Source organism: Haliaeetus leucocephalus, unplaced genomic scaffold, assembly GCF_000737465.1.
Source record: "Haliaeetus leucocephalus isolate CR32 unplaced genomic scaffold, Haliaeetus_leucocephalus-4.0 Scaffold0, whole genome shotgun sequence".
In the NCBI taxonomy this organism is placed as follows: domain Eukaryota; kingdom Metazoa; phylum Chordata; class Aves; order Accipitriformes; family Accipitridae; genus Haliaeetus; species Haliaeetus leucocephalus.
In genome coordinates, this window is record NW_010972436.1 from 5,204,952 (window position 1) to 5,222,436 (window position 17,485).

At 39.0% G+C, this 17,485-nt stretch overlaps 1 protein-coding gene across 2 annotated transcripts in view; it reads right to left on the reverse strand.

Moving 5' to 3' along the window:
- Window positions 1-17,485, reverse strand: part of CDK14 (cyclin-dependent kinase 14) — a 255,308-nt gene that overhangs the window by 180,650 nt on the left and 57,173 nt on the right. For both annotated transcript variants that reach the window (XM_010573893.1, XM_010573966.1), the window contains one exon: window positions 5,861-5,955. In XM_010573893.1, coding sequence (XP_010572195.1) covers window positions 5,861-5,955 — 95 coding nt within the window. The remainder of the gene's footprint in view (window positions 1-5,860; window positions 5,956-17,485) is intronic.

Genomic DNA, 17,485 nt, shown 5'->3' on the forward strand with positions numbered 1-17,485 from the left:
CCCCCCCGTCTCCAGTTGATGCATGTTTTCCTTGGGTGTACAAATTTACCATTTTGGGTGGTGGCCTTACCTGTATTGAGTAGAGTGTTATTGCTGGCATATGCATCCTACTACATGTATGTGTTTTTGATGGACTACAATGACGTTTGAAATTTTTATCTGTAATTTAGAAAAAAACCAATTGAGATCTGTCAGAAGATAGAATATCTCACGTTATTTCCTGTGCTCCATCTGTCAGCTCAACTCTGGATGTTTTTTATGCTTTGATTTTGTTGTGGTTTTTTTTAAATACTTACACTGAATACACTTATTAATACTTAATAAAAAGAAGAATAAATAATAGATGCTAATTATTAAATGGTGCAAAGCACACTGCAAACCTAACCAATATTTGGTAAAGTTATAAAAAACACTGGTAAACCGTGCAAAGAATAGACATTCAGATACACACAGCCTCCCAATCTGTTGGATTGTAAATCTTGATTAATCTTATTAACACATCTATTCATCAGTATGCACCCTCTGTATGAAGTCTACACAACCTTTGTGAGATCCTGCAAAGTCAGGATGATGAGGCAAACTGAGGAACATCTTTCCTCCTCCCCCTAGATGTGTGTAAATTTCTTAGCCTAGCAGGAGTATTTTTATTTAAATTTAAATACAATTTTTCATTCCTTCTTTCCTGCTGATTCCCATGTCTGGCACAGTCTTTACCTCTCGGCTAAGCACCAAGCAATTTCCTTCTGAAATCCCTTCTGAATCCCTGCCTCCTGAAGCTGACTTTGTTTGCATTTCCAACATATACTTGGACATCAGCAGCTCCTGTCTCTGATCTGCTCATTAAAACTTGAAAAACAAGGCTCTCCCAAGAGCAGTATTCCCTTACTGCCTCTTCTCAATAGTAGGGGATTTCCTTTCTCTCTGCCTCACAGCCTTGTTCTGTCATCTTTTTGACTGCAATTTAAGTAGTGCAACTTGGGGCAAGCCTGGGGCACGAGGCAGCGGTTAAACCAACAGGGGAATGGCTCCTCCTCCAGTCAAGGCAAATGGAAACTACCATATTCAACTACTCCCATGCTGGGAGCCCTCAACGCCTCTGCTCCGTCCCGGGGCGCACAAAGCACGTTCACGGCAAGTAGGGGTGTCGGCCACGAGGGTGGCATGAGGCATCTGGCTTGTTGCAGATCTTCACTAGCCTTCAGTCCTTGCTTACCATGGCTAGACAAGCACCTTGACCTCAAATGGGAAGAACATGGCCCATTGTTTCACTCTCACACAAAAATAAGGTAATGCAGCCTCCAAATAAGTTTCACTCTCAATCAAGGATTAGAAGACCCCTCTTTTCTTGTTGTGCCCAGTTTCCCTAATTTCCTCTAGGTGGTAAGCACTGACGAATGATTCTAGTGATCAGAGCTCGAAACAGCTCTGGGACTCTACTGATTGTCCCTGCTCTCTCATCCACTACAATAATGTGCCTTTTTCTGTTTGTTTTCACAAACAAGCAATGCCATCCTACCTTTAGTTTCAATACAGGTTTCCTAACAAAATAAATAAAACCAGAAAACCAAAATAGTATTCAATCCAAATTATCAAAAGTTGTAAGAAATTCAAAATTTTTAATGCAAAAATTTTTTATCCTTTTAGGTAATGAGTGTGGACTATTTGCTTGCATAATACTTTTCTAAGATGTCCCATGAGAAACTCAAACTCTCAGGTTTTTAAACTCTTAATTCCGATAAACAGTATATATCTCAATTTCCAATCAGCATTAAAATGAGAAACTCACATCTATTTTTTTCTTATAGGAAATGGGAGGACAATGTAACTAATTAACTTTATTAAGCCAACTCATTGTATAACAACCTATTTTAGCTGCTGTAATGAAGCAATGAGAATTAAACTTTCTTCTTTAATGGAAAGTAATTTTTAAGAAGGAAAAACATACACAAAGATTAAAACAGGCAAGGTAATTGAAAATGCTTGGTTTTAAATTACACTATTAGATTAGTCTGGAGCTTTTTCACTGTTGAGGCAGAAATAATATTACTCATTACTCATACTTCCATTCATAAACGTATCTGTTCTTGTTTCAAATCTAGTTCATAAATATTGAAAGCGTAAAGTATTGCTATACAAGCTCACTTCTATATGCCAGAAATAGGACATGCTGCTGGTTCATTTATTGATGATAATAATATACTTACGTAATTATGCATAATACTAAAAAGCTCATTATCATTCTACCAAGCCTGTAGCAGTATGTATGGGTTAGGATTGCCTTTCAGCAATTAAGTATTTCTAAATACAGTCATCTTCCTTTTAAATAAACAAGTGCAGAAACAAATGGTAGCAGCTAATCATCATTTTAGAATGAACAGATGTGAACCCATCTTCAAAGATCTCTCATTATGTCTGAGATGTCACCTGTAAAATTCATCATTTCCTTGGGCAAAGTTGGCTATATCAGTGAAACTTGCACTACAGCTGGCATACCCACAAGGTTGCATAAACTAACACCTAAACAGAGCCTGGAGAGGATGGGAACAAAACTTGTGTGAACAGTCATACTCCTCCGTTGAACTGTAAAGCTGAACTGACTTTTTTCTTTTCAAAGTCATTGCAGTCTCAGATACCATATGCAAAATGTGTCAAAATTTCACATTTTGTTTTCGGGTCTTGTTTAGCACATCCCAGTTAACTATACGGAAACTATTTTCTCTACCATTCATACATGAAAGACTCTCAGCCCTTCAGGTATTGTAGAGGTGATTCCAAGCAGGTCATCCTCAAAACTCCTCAGGTAACGAGCAACAGCTCTCAGCCATCTGGTAATAAAATTGAGCTCTCGGCTCCCTTTTCGGTACATTTGAATGACCAACAATAATCATAGCTGATGTAAGAGTTACCAAAGCATACGAAGAAATTATGCTCTATTAACAAGGTACTGTATATACTAAACTATTTTCAATTAAGCCCTTTCATTCAAAAGGAGCAAGCCCCCCTTCTCTTCTTCCACAGAAACATCCAGCTTCACATTCACCACCAAAATGTTTTTATGGAGAATGAACTTCTCCTTATCTTCAGCTGTCAGATAGAATTTTTTAAGATTGACTTTTCTTGCTTCTGGGGACCACCAAGGTTAAAGTTAAAAAGCTCTGTCATGTTTTCCTCTGACAGACTTCCACATAAAAAAAAAATTCTAATTTGAGGTGAGAATTTAGTCACTGCCATGTTTTCCTTCAGAGGCTATTCTGCTTTCAGCTTTTAACTTATTACTGCAATGCACGTTGCAATGAAAGGTGCTACATGAAATTAAATTTCATTCTACTCTTTCAGGGTCAATGCTGAAATCGAACACCTCTGACAACCTCAGACGTTTCATCAGTATTAATTTCCTGATGGAATCGTCACTGACCTAGCAATCTAAAGTTTCCATTTTCTGAGAATTCTTGGATCACTAACTGTTCATCCCTAGTTTAATCATGACATCTCACTCAAATGGTTTTTACTATGTTTGAAATGGCCAATAGTGGTTAATGACAAAAGTGTATCAGTTCCATGATGTCACTTTATGAAGTAAATGAAATTCAACCCCTTTTAGGTTTGTTAGGCCTCAGTCATTCAAAAATGTATGCCACTGTGTAATTTTAATTGCACTAATATTTCTACTGATTTCAGTACAAATCACTCATATTATTGAGCTAAACCATGTACAGGTGTTAAAAAAAAAAAAGAAACAAATGAAAACAGACATTACAGGTATAAAGCTAAGTAATACCAATTACACAGCTAGGTTGCATAGTCAACCAGCCAAAATTTTTAGATTCAAGTGGAAAACTGTAATTTTTGCCTCTGCACGTTCATATTATGCACTGAATGAGAGCTCTTTGACAAAAGGAACAAAAAAGGTCATTGTGATCATGCAATTAACACCTGTATCATGAACACCCACAAGAATTCAATTCAGGTTATACAGGCATTCTCCAGCAGTAAGCATTATCAGATAGCATTAGCTATTTGATCAGCCTATAACTTTACATTACCTAAAAATGAAAACAGACTTTTGTTAGGCAATTCTGTCATCTCAAGGCACAGGAGCAAGTTACAACATCCTTAGAATACAGGCCTTAGGCTGGCTGGAGAGAACAAAGCATCCTTCCCCTTCATCCTGAACACCACCTTGAGAGACAATGCCCACCTGCCAAAATACTAAAATACTACTTGGATCAGTTGCTAGAAACCATTACTAAATGAGATCCTGAAACAGTTTCAACAGCTACTACCAAACACCATGGGAATAAAAAGGTGCAACCACCAGCAGGGGTGATCCCAACAGCACCCTGTTGAAAGACAAACAACTAAGTGAATTCAGAAGAACTAGCCATTGCATGAAGCTTAGTCTGTGTCCGTGCTTATCACAGACAGCAACATGATACAGCCAGAGTCTGTAAACACTACTACTGGATGTAAAATCCAGAAATTTGACATTAGTATAACAGGCAAAACCATCTATTTTAGGGAGAAACATAATTCTATATATCTCATTTCTCAACCTGTGCTGATGAATATACCTAATTGCAGCTGTTGATAAAAGGGACTGCAAAATGTATTCATGTAAAGCTATGCAAATAAGTCTACACTGACCTTTACATAAAATTAAATATCAAGGCTTTTCTTATGCTAATTCAGTGTATAAGTCAGGAGCAGAAGAATAACCAATTTTAAGAAAAGGAATTAAATTTTCATTAATGTTCCTATACCTGCAGTAAAAAAATATGTACTGCATGCAACTGTTCTGCAGGCTCCTGTAGCTGAATACCCACATTATTACACTGTAGCATTTCTATCTAAATAGACAAGGTGAATGGCTTCTCCAGACAAGATGCTGTGTGCACTATCATGTAAAAATTAAGGCATACTCCCAAGAAACACACAAAACAATTCCATCTGTCTTAAGCAGGGATATACTAAGACTAAAACTAGTAATCACTGTACTTTATAAACACAGTGTCTTACTGACTACAACGCAATAACAGGTATTATACTGAAAATCTAACCTTCTCTAAACTCATTTGTTTCTTTTAAATTACATGTTCTTGGACCCACCTGTGAAAACTGGGAGGTTAATTATGATAGTACACTGCATAACTCCACAGCTAAATGCTGAAGTAGTTCTACATAAATGCCATATGTTTGTCTTGGAAAAACTAAAAAGATTAATTAGGAGGCCAAGCCTAAGACACTGGAAAGTAATACTCTGAACATAATTAGATCATTACACTGTGTACTATGTAAATTGAAGTTTTAATTAGTAGGTAAAACACTAGTCATGGCAAAAAAATAACAATCCAAAATTCTAAATTGTGTGCACCAAACTTATTTTTTACTGACATTGCTTATAAAAAGACACTATGCACATGCCAGTCACAAAAAAAGCCATTTAAACTTGTTACATGTTTTTGATAAAGGAACTACCTGTTAAGCATTTCAGTCCTGTTCTTCTTTTACTTACATTATCGTCACCTATTTAAAATTGCCTGATCACATCAGTAAAGAAAAAACTCTAATTAGCAAACTATAACTAGGAAGCAGAGTAAGGAACCAGCTTGAAGTCAACTGAACAGTGTAAGGTCCTTCCAGAGCCTGAGTTGCCACTTCTCCGTCTCTGAATCTGGTCTAGTCTAGCCTTCCACTTTTAGCCCACTCCACTACAAAGCATCATCTCTTATAGCCTCCACTCTCCTGAAGAGCGTAAAGAGTTATTTTGGCCTGATCCATAGATCATCAATGGTAAAGAGAGTTCTTCCGTCAAATTCAATACACTCTGGACCATATCCAGAACATTAGTTACTTTACTCACCACATATTCAAACACAAGTGTCAAGGTCTCCTTGGTGTGAATGATGTCATGAAGCAGCACAATGTTAGCGTGTTTCAATCCTTTCAGAAGAGAAGCTGAAAAGCAAAACATACATGATATCTTAAAAAGGATCCAAATATTTTACATTGATTGGCTTTTTTTTTTAGTAACTCAGATGATTTTTTCGACATCTGAGTTTCATAAACTGACAACCAATAGTTGTACTTTGTTATCTTCTATGTCCATGAGTTCCACGCAGTGTGTTTGAAGATCATGCCTTCCCATTCAGTGCCATTTTCTCCACCTTGTTGGTCAAACTCAACCTCACTTTGAGGCAAAAATGAGCTGTGGCTAGAGATGCTTTCCTTATGCAGCCTCCTCTAAGTGAATCAGTCACTCACATCTGATCAACCAGACACCAAGTGCGCTTCTAGACTCAAAAATAATTTTTCATCTCAGATAAAAGTCAAGCGTGTCTTTTCAAAACATCACCTTTTCTATCCAACACAACAGAGCTGCTTTCTAAACAAAGTGCAACATCTATCCTAAGAACAGTGTTTTAAGCAATAATTCTCCTTTCCCTCAAACATAAGACAGGTTTGATGGAATCATTTGTATTAGCTCATGAGAGTAAATACATGGTGTTTTCTCACCATATTTTTTTTTAATGGCACTAGCTCATGTTTTCAGACTACTGACAAATAAAGACTTACCTAGTGAACTTCCAGGTGATCCCCTTCACTAAATTTCTTTTACACCATAATACATATTTAATGTTCATACCATATTACATATTTAATGGGCCACAAGACATGCCATATTTTAGCAATATATACTGACAAGCCATGTGTTGTTACCCATGTCAATCTGTTGGTGGTGCCTTGTCATTTCATGCATACATCAGAGCAGGATGATCAGACACCACAGCAAAGTTAACAATAGATACAAAGACATGCAAATGAGTGGCATATTTCTGTACTGAATAATGTGGAACTTTCTTTTGTCACCCTTCTTCTTTTGTCAAAGAAAATAATGAAACACCAAGCAGTTGTCTCACTCCACTACTGTGCAAAATGGAAGCTAGGGAGCTTCCAGGGCACTGTTACCCCCTGCTGTCCTATAGAGCTCCATCAGGCTAAGGTAACTTCAGGGGTCATCTGGCTTTGAATTAGGGTAAGTACATATCACCTCTCATACTGGTCTTTAAGAGATCGATCTGACAAGCTGATCACTCTAGGAAGCAACACAATAGCAACATGTAATCTGGCTGAATCGGTGTTCCTCTACAAGCATCCTCAGCAGCAAAACTTTGGAGTTCACCGGAGGCAGAAGGTAGACTGCAAAGGGGAAAATACCGTACAGCAGCTTCAAAGCGAGTATATCACAGATATCCTGATGGCAGGATTGCAAACCTGCGAGCAAGCTCCATGACCGCAAATAAGGCAAACCTTCCGCCTGGCTGAAGAGGTGAGAAGAAATCTTTCAAAAGAGATTGCTTTGGCCTCCACTTCACAACTCACGCTATTCAGAGAGTCAGCAGAGAGGAATCTTTCCTGTGCTCTGAATACGTCGCCACTGAGCTGTAAATCAGCTATTGCAATTACAATTATTCTTTTTAAACTTTTGCTCAGTGCATCTCTAGCAACTTTTAACATTCCACAAATCAAGCAGAAGCTTTTTTCTCAAAGGAAGAGCCATGCACAATTTTCATAGGATCCTCATCTTAAGAATTTGGAGAATTTCTCAGAGTAAAAGCTCAGAGAGATTTGGCTATGTTAGTTTTTTTAAAGGACAAGAATGAAAAATTGCTACTGAAGAAGGTATGGATACAAACAACAGATAAGCAGAACAACTGTTCCAAAAGGTATCCTCTACCAGAAATGAGACCTTTTAAACTGGGAAAACCCCAAGAAGAGTTCACCTGCAGTAACTGAGCTTTTACCAGCTCCTCCCTCCAACCCTGTCAAATGACCACACATACAGAGAGACTGGGAACATAACAACTGCCTCCTAGCAGAGCTTGTGTTGAACTGTAATAGTATTTATGACCTCTGTCAGCTTTTGCTGTTCAGATCATCACCTGAGGCCTTTAATTCCTCTAGCTGGCCATTACTTTGTTGCTAAAATCTGTATGTGGGTCATTAAAGCTTTACTAGTACATTGAAAGCAGCTTACCCTGAGGTCTTTGCAAACACTGCCTTTCCTCTTCAGTCCCCTCCCTCACTCTTTATCTTCTCTTAACATCCAAGTCTCCCCTTTTACAGCCTCAATATTCAACATCTGCCATATATTACAAGAACTACAAAACATCACCTGCAGGGTAAGATTTCTGTCTTCACCATTAGTCCAAGTGAAACACAGTAAATAATATAGCACAGAGAGCAAAATCTTAATTGCACTAATTTTACACTGTGGAAATAAGAAGCAATTCCACTATCAATTTACATTGTGAGAAACCAAGCATAACTGATAAAAGTAAGAGAAATACCCTGTGTGCTCTTCTATCAGGACTGTTACCGGTAAGATTGCCTGTCTCTGTGAAACCACTGCTTTGTTGCTTAAAAAAGGGGGGGGGGAGGAAATAGAAAAGAAAAAAAGTTATCTGAAATAGATATCCTCCACAGAGTACTTTAAAAACAAAATGAAATATGAACCGATGGTGCTCGGTGTGTTTTTTTCCAGAAACATCCCCTTTCAGAACAAACAACCAATACACCTCTTCTTTTTGCTCGAAGGGGACACAACTTTGGATGAAATCCACTAATTCAAAGACAAAACCCAGAAATTCACATCCAAGAGAATGAAAAAGAGTCCAGGGAATCTATCAGCATCAGCCTGAGACAAGCTTGACTTCACCTTTGAAGATGCCAACACAGCTGCTACTGGCGCTCAGCGAGAAGTCAGGTGCTGCTGTGCCTGGTGTTACTTCTAGAACAAAACAATTCTCCCAGAGAATGCCATCTCTGTCCAGTGATTATCACCCACAGATTTCACACAGAGTTGTTTTCTTTTAAGATAAAGAGACTAAAATATTGTTGGAAAAGCATTGCAACAACTCACAAAAGTGAGACCAATGTAGTAGTACTCACCGTATCTTTAGCATGTGTTTTTAAAAACAAAATTATATAATGCTGCTTCAAAACTGCTGGCACTCTGTTTTTTTTACCCTTGGTATTAACTGTAAGATAAACAGAAGGCAGCACTTTTAATTCATTTTCCCAAAGAGTTTTGAGGAGACACAGCAGCAAATAATGCTAAAATGCTTTTTTTAAAACACTTTGGACAAAATATTATACGCATTTGAATGGGCAGGCACTTGTTCTGTCACCTGTGTTTGCACATTCCCTTACAGCAAATTCTAACAGTCAAAAACCGGGCAGAGGAATTGGTGACATACTTCAAGAATTAACAACAACCAGGATGATAAATTTCTGTGACTTGTACATAAGTTCATGACCTGAGCCACTAAAAGTACCAACACTCAGCACTTCTCCATCAAGGGCTAATAGCCATATTTGCATACCTAAAGGAAACACATTGTGTTTGCTTGAATAACCATCACAGACTTCTCCTCCAACAAGGGGATGCTCTCATCTATTATGACCTCCTGGCAAGATGCCTTATGGCTTGTGTTGGTCAAGGAGCTTTTTGCTGTTCCCAGATGAGCTGGGTTCTAAAGTATGCTCACTCCATGAGCAAGCCAAGCCAGCTGGACTGCAGCCAACTCTCACCCAAAACCTGAGTAGCATCAGTAAATCAGTGCTTTGCTCCCTGCAGGGTTTACAGCATCAGCTCAAGCCTGACACTCCATTAACAAAGCCGTGTGACTTTTAGATCAGCCTTGACGTACCTCTAAAAGACTTGGAGTGTTTTCAAAAAGGCTATTCCAGCATGCCCATAAAGAAACATTTCACAGCTCTATGTCAAAATTAACAAAAGTAACTATTACTGTTGACTCCCAGGCCACATGCAGGAAGAACTTTTCACCAGCAGCACTAGCAAAGATGGTACTTTCGGACATGGCAAGTACATTAAGCTTGAACATTAATTATGGTCCTCGGATCATCCTACCACAATTAATTCAGTCTTGCAATTCCTGACTACCATCTTGTTCTTACTTTGTGAAAAATCACAAATGTCCACTGTGGCCTTAGAAGAATCACCTATGATTTGCAAATTGTCTGATATTTCAGTGACCTGGAAGCTTTTCTGAGCAGTAGCAGAAGAACTCAACCTCATACTGCTCATACTCACCGTAATGTACACCTGCTGTTGATACTCTCTCGGATTTCCTACTATATGCAAAGGCTGTGATATTCCCATCATTTTTCTAAAAAGTATAGCTATGAAAATGCCTGCTTTGCTCAGCTGAGGTGTCCTCTGGGGCTACCATGCACCAGTGCTCACCATTTCCCATGCTATTCCTCACACACGGTGTTCACCCTTTCTCACTGTCACTCCAGGAGGACATCCCTCATTAGGAGAGTTTTACTCTTGAAGACAGCACATCATGGCAGTTTGCACGTACCTAATATTGTTAATGTGACTGCGCATCTTTGCTGCCCTGTTTAATTTCTGAGACGCCAAAGCACGCACATTCTAGTCAGTAAGACAAATTCGTGAAAGCAAGTAATTTGTTGTGCTTCAGAGCCAAACAACATATCTGTAAAATTCAGTGCTTGTCACACTCTGCAGACACAACGGTGCTCTCTGACAGAGTGCCAACTTCCTCACATAAACAGTTGGGTTCAGTCTCTGAGCTCTCCTGGAAAGGCATTTTTAGTGAGAAAACATTCATGGGTTTTTTCCCCTCATCATGTCTTCTGAACAAACACGCAATTTTTAAAATTTGGCCTCGGAGCACAATGTCCCTTATGCTTCTCATCCACTTCCCACACAGCAGGACTTTCTGTGTGCAAAACGCTACTTAAAATCCTAGCAGAGAGACAGGAATTCAGCACTCTGTTGGTTTTGCAGTAATAAATGTTAGAAATTTCCTCCTCAGAAATGCAGTCCCCAAATCTACACTTCACTATTTTCCAGTTTACTCATCTAAAATAATTTACTACAAGCAAATAGCTTTGCTTTCCTACAACAATACCCTAATACAACAAAATTCAATTCAGGGAAAACTATACATGCTAGCTAACACCACACTGACCACAGACTTCCCATCTTCTCACCACAGGATATATTCTGCAGATTGATCATGATTTGTAATCCCACGTAGTTGATTTTAAAGCTGCACACATATAAATGCACAGAATGGGTCAACTTCCACTCTGATCTTAGTGGACACAATGCAATAAAGATATATAGGTCACTGTTCAGCTTTGAAAAATTTCTAGGAGGAAGTTTCTTAAATTTCAAAAGAATCCGTGAGCTACAGGAAGAACAGAAAAAGCATCAAATTGTTCCAGTGGGTTATGATGTAGGCTTAGCTGAATTACCTTCTTTACAGCCAATTCCAACCTCACGACAGTCTCTGTGAGATTTAACAAATGGTCCTTACTCCAGTTTTCATTAAGTTAAAAAAAAAATGACAGTCTGGCATTAAGGAAGCGCACAGTGCCTCACACCCTTGCAAGAAAGGATTTGCTAGCCCTTCAACTGCAGGCTGCTTTGCTGGAGGGACTACATAGATCACATTAACTGCATCTACCTCCTCAGGCTGAAATTCAGGCTGACATGAGTGGGTTGAACTTTTAACCAAGTACTTCTCTTATTTGTGAAATTTCTACTTGCTGCTCCTTCTTGGAAGCGTAGTATGTTATTAAAGAAGAAATACAGAAAAAGAGCGTGTGTAACAACACATAGGCACCTTCAGAGGTTCTTCTCGCTATGGCTTTAGTCCCCTAAGCAAAAGGCAAGTCACAAACCTGCTGAAACCCCTTTGCCTATTGAACTGGAACAAAGCATTGGAAGGACTGATCAAATAAGCTCCAAAAAGCACTACAGTATATTATTCTAACAGATATACAGAAGATTGCTGCCATATGAAATGAATGTCTCTTTCATTATGTACTAGATAGAAATTTATGTATTGTGTATTGTTCCCAATGCTCTTCAGACACAAGTACAGATGGAGGTTAAAAATAATGAGACATCGTCCTATCAAAGCCAGACTCTCATGGAAAAAGACTGTAATGTGCTGCTCCTATCTTGTAGCAGCCAGTCATGTCTTGCCTTCACTGTCAATTCTAGTATTCAAGAGGAGGAAACTGTTTAAACCAAAAATATGTCAGCCTGTACAGAAAACAACCCTACAATGCAAGTAGCACGTGAAAGCAGGAGTCTTTCTATTACTTTTTTATGCACACATAGCATGACTGGGACTAGTAGCACAATCTACTAATAAAACTGCCACTGGTTGTTACTAGCCTTGTTATCTTGCTGAATTTCAGACACAGTTTTCATATAAATATCTGTCTACCTTAGGATGTCTTCTTTGGAAGTTTTCAGTCTAAACAGTTCCTCCCATCTCTCAAAAAACAGGCTTTAGTAACAACTTCTGTAATCCACTGAGTAACTTTCCCCTTGAAAAAGAACAACCTCTGAACCCCATGTTTTGGAGTAGACACTCAAAATCTGGAAATACAGAGACCTTTAAAATAGGAATACACATTTTTCCATCTCCATGAAAATCCTCTAAATTTGGTCAAGTTATAAGCTTTTGAAATTGTCTCTTTGGGTCAGACTGACTCTCAGCAGTGTGAAAGGAGGGAGGAATACAGAAAAGGCGAGATGGTACGAGGGGCTGTGATTCACGGTGGAAGCTAGGATGGCTGGGTAAGGAGAAAGAAAAGCCAGAGCACAACCGAACAGCATTCACAGGTGGCAAAACACGGTATGTGGAAAGTAAGAGTGTGTAGACAAGACAGAAAAGAGACAGTACGCAGAGCATGGGGTGGGCAAGCACTCACACTTAGGGGGACGTAGACAAGAGCCTACAGACACTAGCACGTTCTCCACTGACGCCCATAACAGAACCCAAGATTCCCACAGATTACCAGTCCAATGCTCTGAGCAGGAATCAATGAAAATGCTTGGCAGTTTTCCTCATTTTCCTCCAATTCCAGTCTACAGACAGAAGCAACCTATGACAGCTACCAGCTAGCATTTTAGTTCAAGCAGGACATGTCCATGTGAGAGCTTGCAAACATGATGAAACGTTGGAGTGCAGATACAACACCAGAAAATGGAACACAGATTTCCACCTACTTTTTCAAACACTGAGAAAATTACATAAACAAAAATCCTAATTAAAATCAAGAATGCCATGCCAAGCACTCAAAGCAAGGATGGACTACAACTATAAGGGCTTCTGCAACGCTAACTCAGCTTCTCCAAGATACACATTCCTTAAGTCACTACTGTGAGATAAGCCAGGGTACAAGCTTTCAGCACACAGCTGCTTCGTATCTATCTTGCATTTATCTCGCACTTTAACAATGTGTAAGTTCACAGCCTAACTTATCATGCAGTGACCAACTTGTGTGCTTGTACCCATTAACTGTTCCCAGCTCTTCCATATTTTTTTTCACAGATGGAAGAAGTAGTTGCTTAAATTTTATTTTTATACAGGCCCAGGTATGAACTTGATACAGCTTTATTGTCCAGCTTCAGTGGACCTTGCTGGGACCTTGCCCATCCATCAGAGAAGCTGAAAAGTCCACCAGGATCAAGTCAGAAGAAAATCAACCTGATCTTTACCCTTACCTCTACCATTAGCTAAGCATCACATTAAGTCACTTAAGCTGATATCATCACCACGTTCCTCATTTTCTGGGCATTTCAACTTCTGATCTTCATTCACACTTAACACACAATTATTACAGAACCCCAAGCAACACTGTACGCTGATATTACCCAATGCTATGCAAGTACTTTGAAAGTCATATCAAAAATCATCATTTAAAAGGACTCTCAGCAAGAGGGGTGCTGAGAAGATGAACAAATATTTAAGTAGTCAGAGTACAGTGACGAGTGTTCTAGAAAATCTCAAAACCATCTGTGTTTTAATAATGCACAGTAGGTGCATATAGCTAAAGCCACCCATCAAGAACACAGAATTAAATTAAACATTCATCATCCAACACAGGCAGAGATCCCACAGCAGGAGTGAACATGGTGCTGTTGTGTAATTAAGGAATGAAGAGTACAAGTAGAGGGATCAAATTAAGTTTTCACAGGTAAACTTAATTCTGACAACTTCTGAATGATTTACTTTGCAACCATAATAAAGATACTCTGCTGTAAATGGTATACCTGCAGTAGTAGTACTACACTGTCTAAATGATGGACTAAATAACTGAGTACCAGTACTGAAACTTGTCCCCTGCTGAAGTCGGTATGAGTTTTGTTACTCATTTTTCCTAATGCATCAATACGACAAGAAATCACTTAACCGTGTGTACCTGCAATGAATAATTTTTTTGTACATAGAAGACCAAAAGGCGTCCCAGGAAAGAATTTAACTGCATTAACTTGAAACCCAGTTGCCTGCCAGCATACTTTAACCACTACTTACAAACGAGGTGTCCTACAGAAAAGCTGTTTTTTAAAAAAATTACTTTTGCTACATTTCTCAGTGGGCCATTTCCTTCAGCAAAAACGCTGCACGAAAAGCAGACAGATTTGTCAGTACACACTTTCAGTGACAGAAAAAAAAGGCTTGTGGCATATGTATTGCTATTTTTCAAAGAGGGAGTGAGACAGGAGCCTTTGAAGGATCATGTCAATTTTCTTCTTCTGGGTGGGTAAGGCTCAACATGCCTCTTCGCCCACAGCTGGAAAATAACACTGGAATGAACATGGCACCTCTTTGTCTCTTGTGGAATGATTTAGAGGTTAAAGAAAGGCGGTCTCAGTAGAGAGCTGGCAAATATTTATTTTTACAAATATTTTAGTAAACAAAATCAATCACAGTGAAAATAAGGCATACTGTTCTGTAACTGAAAAAAGAATGATGTGGAGTGAGTATGGGAAAAGAACAAGGATTTCATAATAAAGTGAATTAAATCCAGTCATAGTGTAACATAGACTCAAAAGCAACTAAAAATAATCAACAACTAGATTTTTTAAGCATAATTACAATATGAATAATATCTAGAACATTAAAAAAAAAATTTAAGGACAGGAAATAACCTTAATTCTGGCTAGATCTCTTTGATGCCTATGATAAGATTCGTATTAAATTTTCCTTTCCCATCCAAAAACATGCTAAGCACGCAAACTACAAAATGGCAAGATTCCCTCAAGTAACTTGTAAACTAATTTCCAACATGGAAAAAAAAAAGCAATAAAGAGATGAGGCAAGCTGGCAGACACTACAGCAGCAAAACCCAGTGTTAATTCAAATGAAGGTTAAATTTTTTTCCAGACTAAATCAGGTGAAAGAGTTTGTATCAGAAACTGCTAGCAATGCTGTACCACCAACAACAAAGCCCTTTGGTGCCAACACTACTGGTCATCCACTTTGCAATCACATCATCTGAAAATATGGTTTAAGCATTCTGTTCACATATAAAGGCCCTATCTGCTCACTAGGAACAGATACACTGTCCTCCTCCTGGCTTTGCCCTGTGGTCTCTGGGTATTGCCTTGGTTCTCACCCTGTCATTTAATTGTCATTTACTCTTGCAGTTCATAGCACCCATCAACAATGTTAACTGAATTTAAGGTGCAAGCAATTGGGAGGAAACAGAAAACCAGGACCCCCAGGATTTTTGCTTTATTCATCCTGGAATGTACCTGAATCTAAATCAGGATGACTGCAAACTTCACAAATTTACATTTAAATGACAGTGAAGATCTGTATTACCATGTCACTGTCTAGAGCAGCATATGCTTATTTAAACTTTGTGGACATTGTTCAACTTTGAAATTTGCATTTTAAAGGACAAAAATTTTCCTTTAAGCAAAAGATGGTAAGACCTGTATGTTTCTTTAAAAAGCAGTTGGCCCTCAGAGAGCAGGAGAGGTGCTAGAACAGAAAAGATGGGCTGAAGGAATGTCTCAGCTTCACAGAGTTGACAGCCACAGCTGATAGTGACAGGGTGATGCAGAAGTTAAGTGATGCTTAGAAGAGACCTAGCTGAGGTAAGCTAGTCATTTCCATCCTCCTAGTTTTGCTAAAAACACCCCCATAATTTTCAAGTACAGATTCACAATTACCTGTGTAGATGCATGATGCCAACCAAACTATGGATCTAAATCCATATTGGACGGCATTCTGAGCAACAACATAATTAAAACACACCCAAGAAATGTGAGAAAATACATTAAAGGGATCTGCCAGCATAACCCATTAACACCACAGGTGGTAAGAATTTTTTTTTTTTTTAAAAGGCCAACTCAACAGCCAACAGCTTGTCTGTCTACTACATACAGATATAAAACATCGCTTCCCAGCCCCCTTGAAAATATACTCAGTTCTTCCATCCTGTTGTGTCATGCATCAATTACAATTACAGCAATTTACTGTTTGCTTTTCCAGATAAAATTCTTTTTACAGAATCATAGTAATTAAGAATGACAGTAGCAAAATTGATAGCACTGCCTCTTAAAGTACCAGTTCCTGTAAGATGACACTATCCTATTGCCTTGCCAAACTTTAAACAAGTGTCCTCATCTTTTACAGTTTGTGTCTAACAGTGTTTGTTCCAGTCAAAACAGGTCAGCCTTTCCCAAGAGAGGACTAGAGAACAAATACGCTCTTTAATGTTGGTGACCTTTTCTTCAAACAGTTCTCAGATCTCATGCATTGAAAGGCGGCCTTCAAAAGTTACACGTCAGGTCAAGGACACACTTTTTCTCGTTTCTGTGAAAATCTGTCCAATTTGTCAAAGTTTACATCTAGTCAGTGGAAAATTGTACTTGAAAGCTGCACTTCAGCTGCTAAAATCTCCCAGAGAATCCATCCTCCCTGAGCACACTTAAATATTCAGATATTTCTGGCTGAAGCAGAGGAAGTTTGAGCCAAGAAGTCTGGACTCCAACATCGGTTATAGATGTGACAGTGTCAGTGGCAAAACTCTTCTGACAGTTTCCCCCAAATCACAATCCTAAACCTGTTGTTGGCTGAACACATCTCCAAACCCCTTGCTCCATTTCTGCTCCCCCCTCTCTTCAACCCTGCTAATGACAAAAAGTGTGGGAAACACTAGCCCTCTCCAAGCAGACTCCCCATCTCCATCCCATAGGCTCCTGGCTGAGACCAAAGTTACCAACCCTTCCCATCTTCCTGTTACTGCTTTCTACATCTTGTGCTGCTTTGAAAGGCCTCTGTAATTTGCATTCTTCCAGACCCACTGTTGTAGTTGTAATCCTCTTTCCTGGGATCCTCACACCAACATCTATTCTTAACTGCCATTTCTCCTAGTTCTCCTCTCTACCACTGCCCAGGCATAGACAGTGCCAAGCATTTCAGTGGGGCAGTCATCTTCCAGGCTGCCAGAGCACAGTAGAAAGGGGAGCAAGAAGGCTAGAGGGAAAGCAGGAGGGGAAAGAGGACAAAAACACATGGATAATGCATGCAGAGCTTTTAACTCTGCCAATATGAGAAATAAAACCACAACTAAATACGGGGGGGGGGGGGGGGGGGGGAAGAAAATTTTGTTTTTA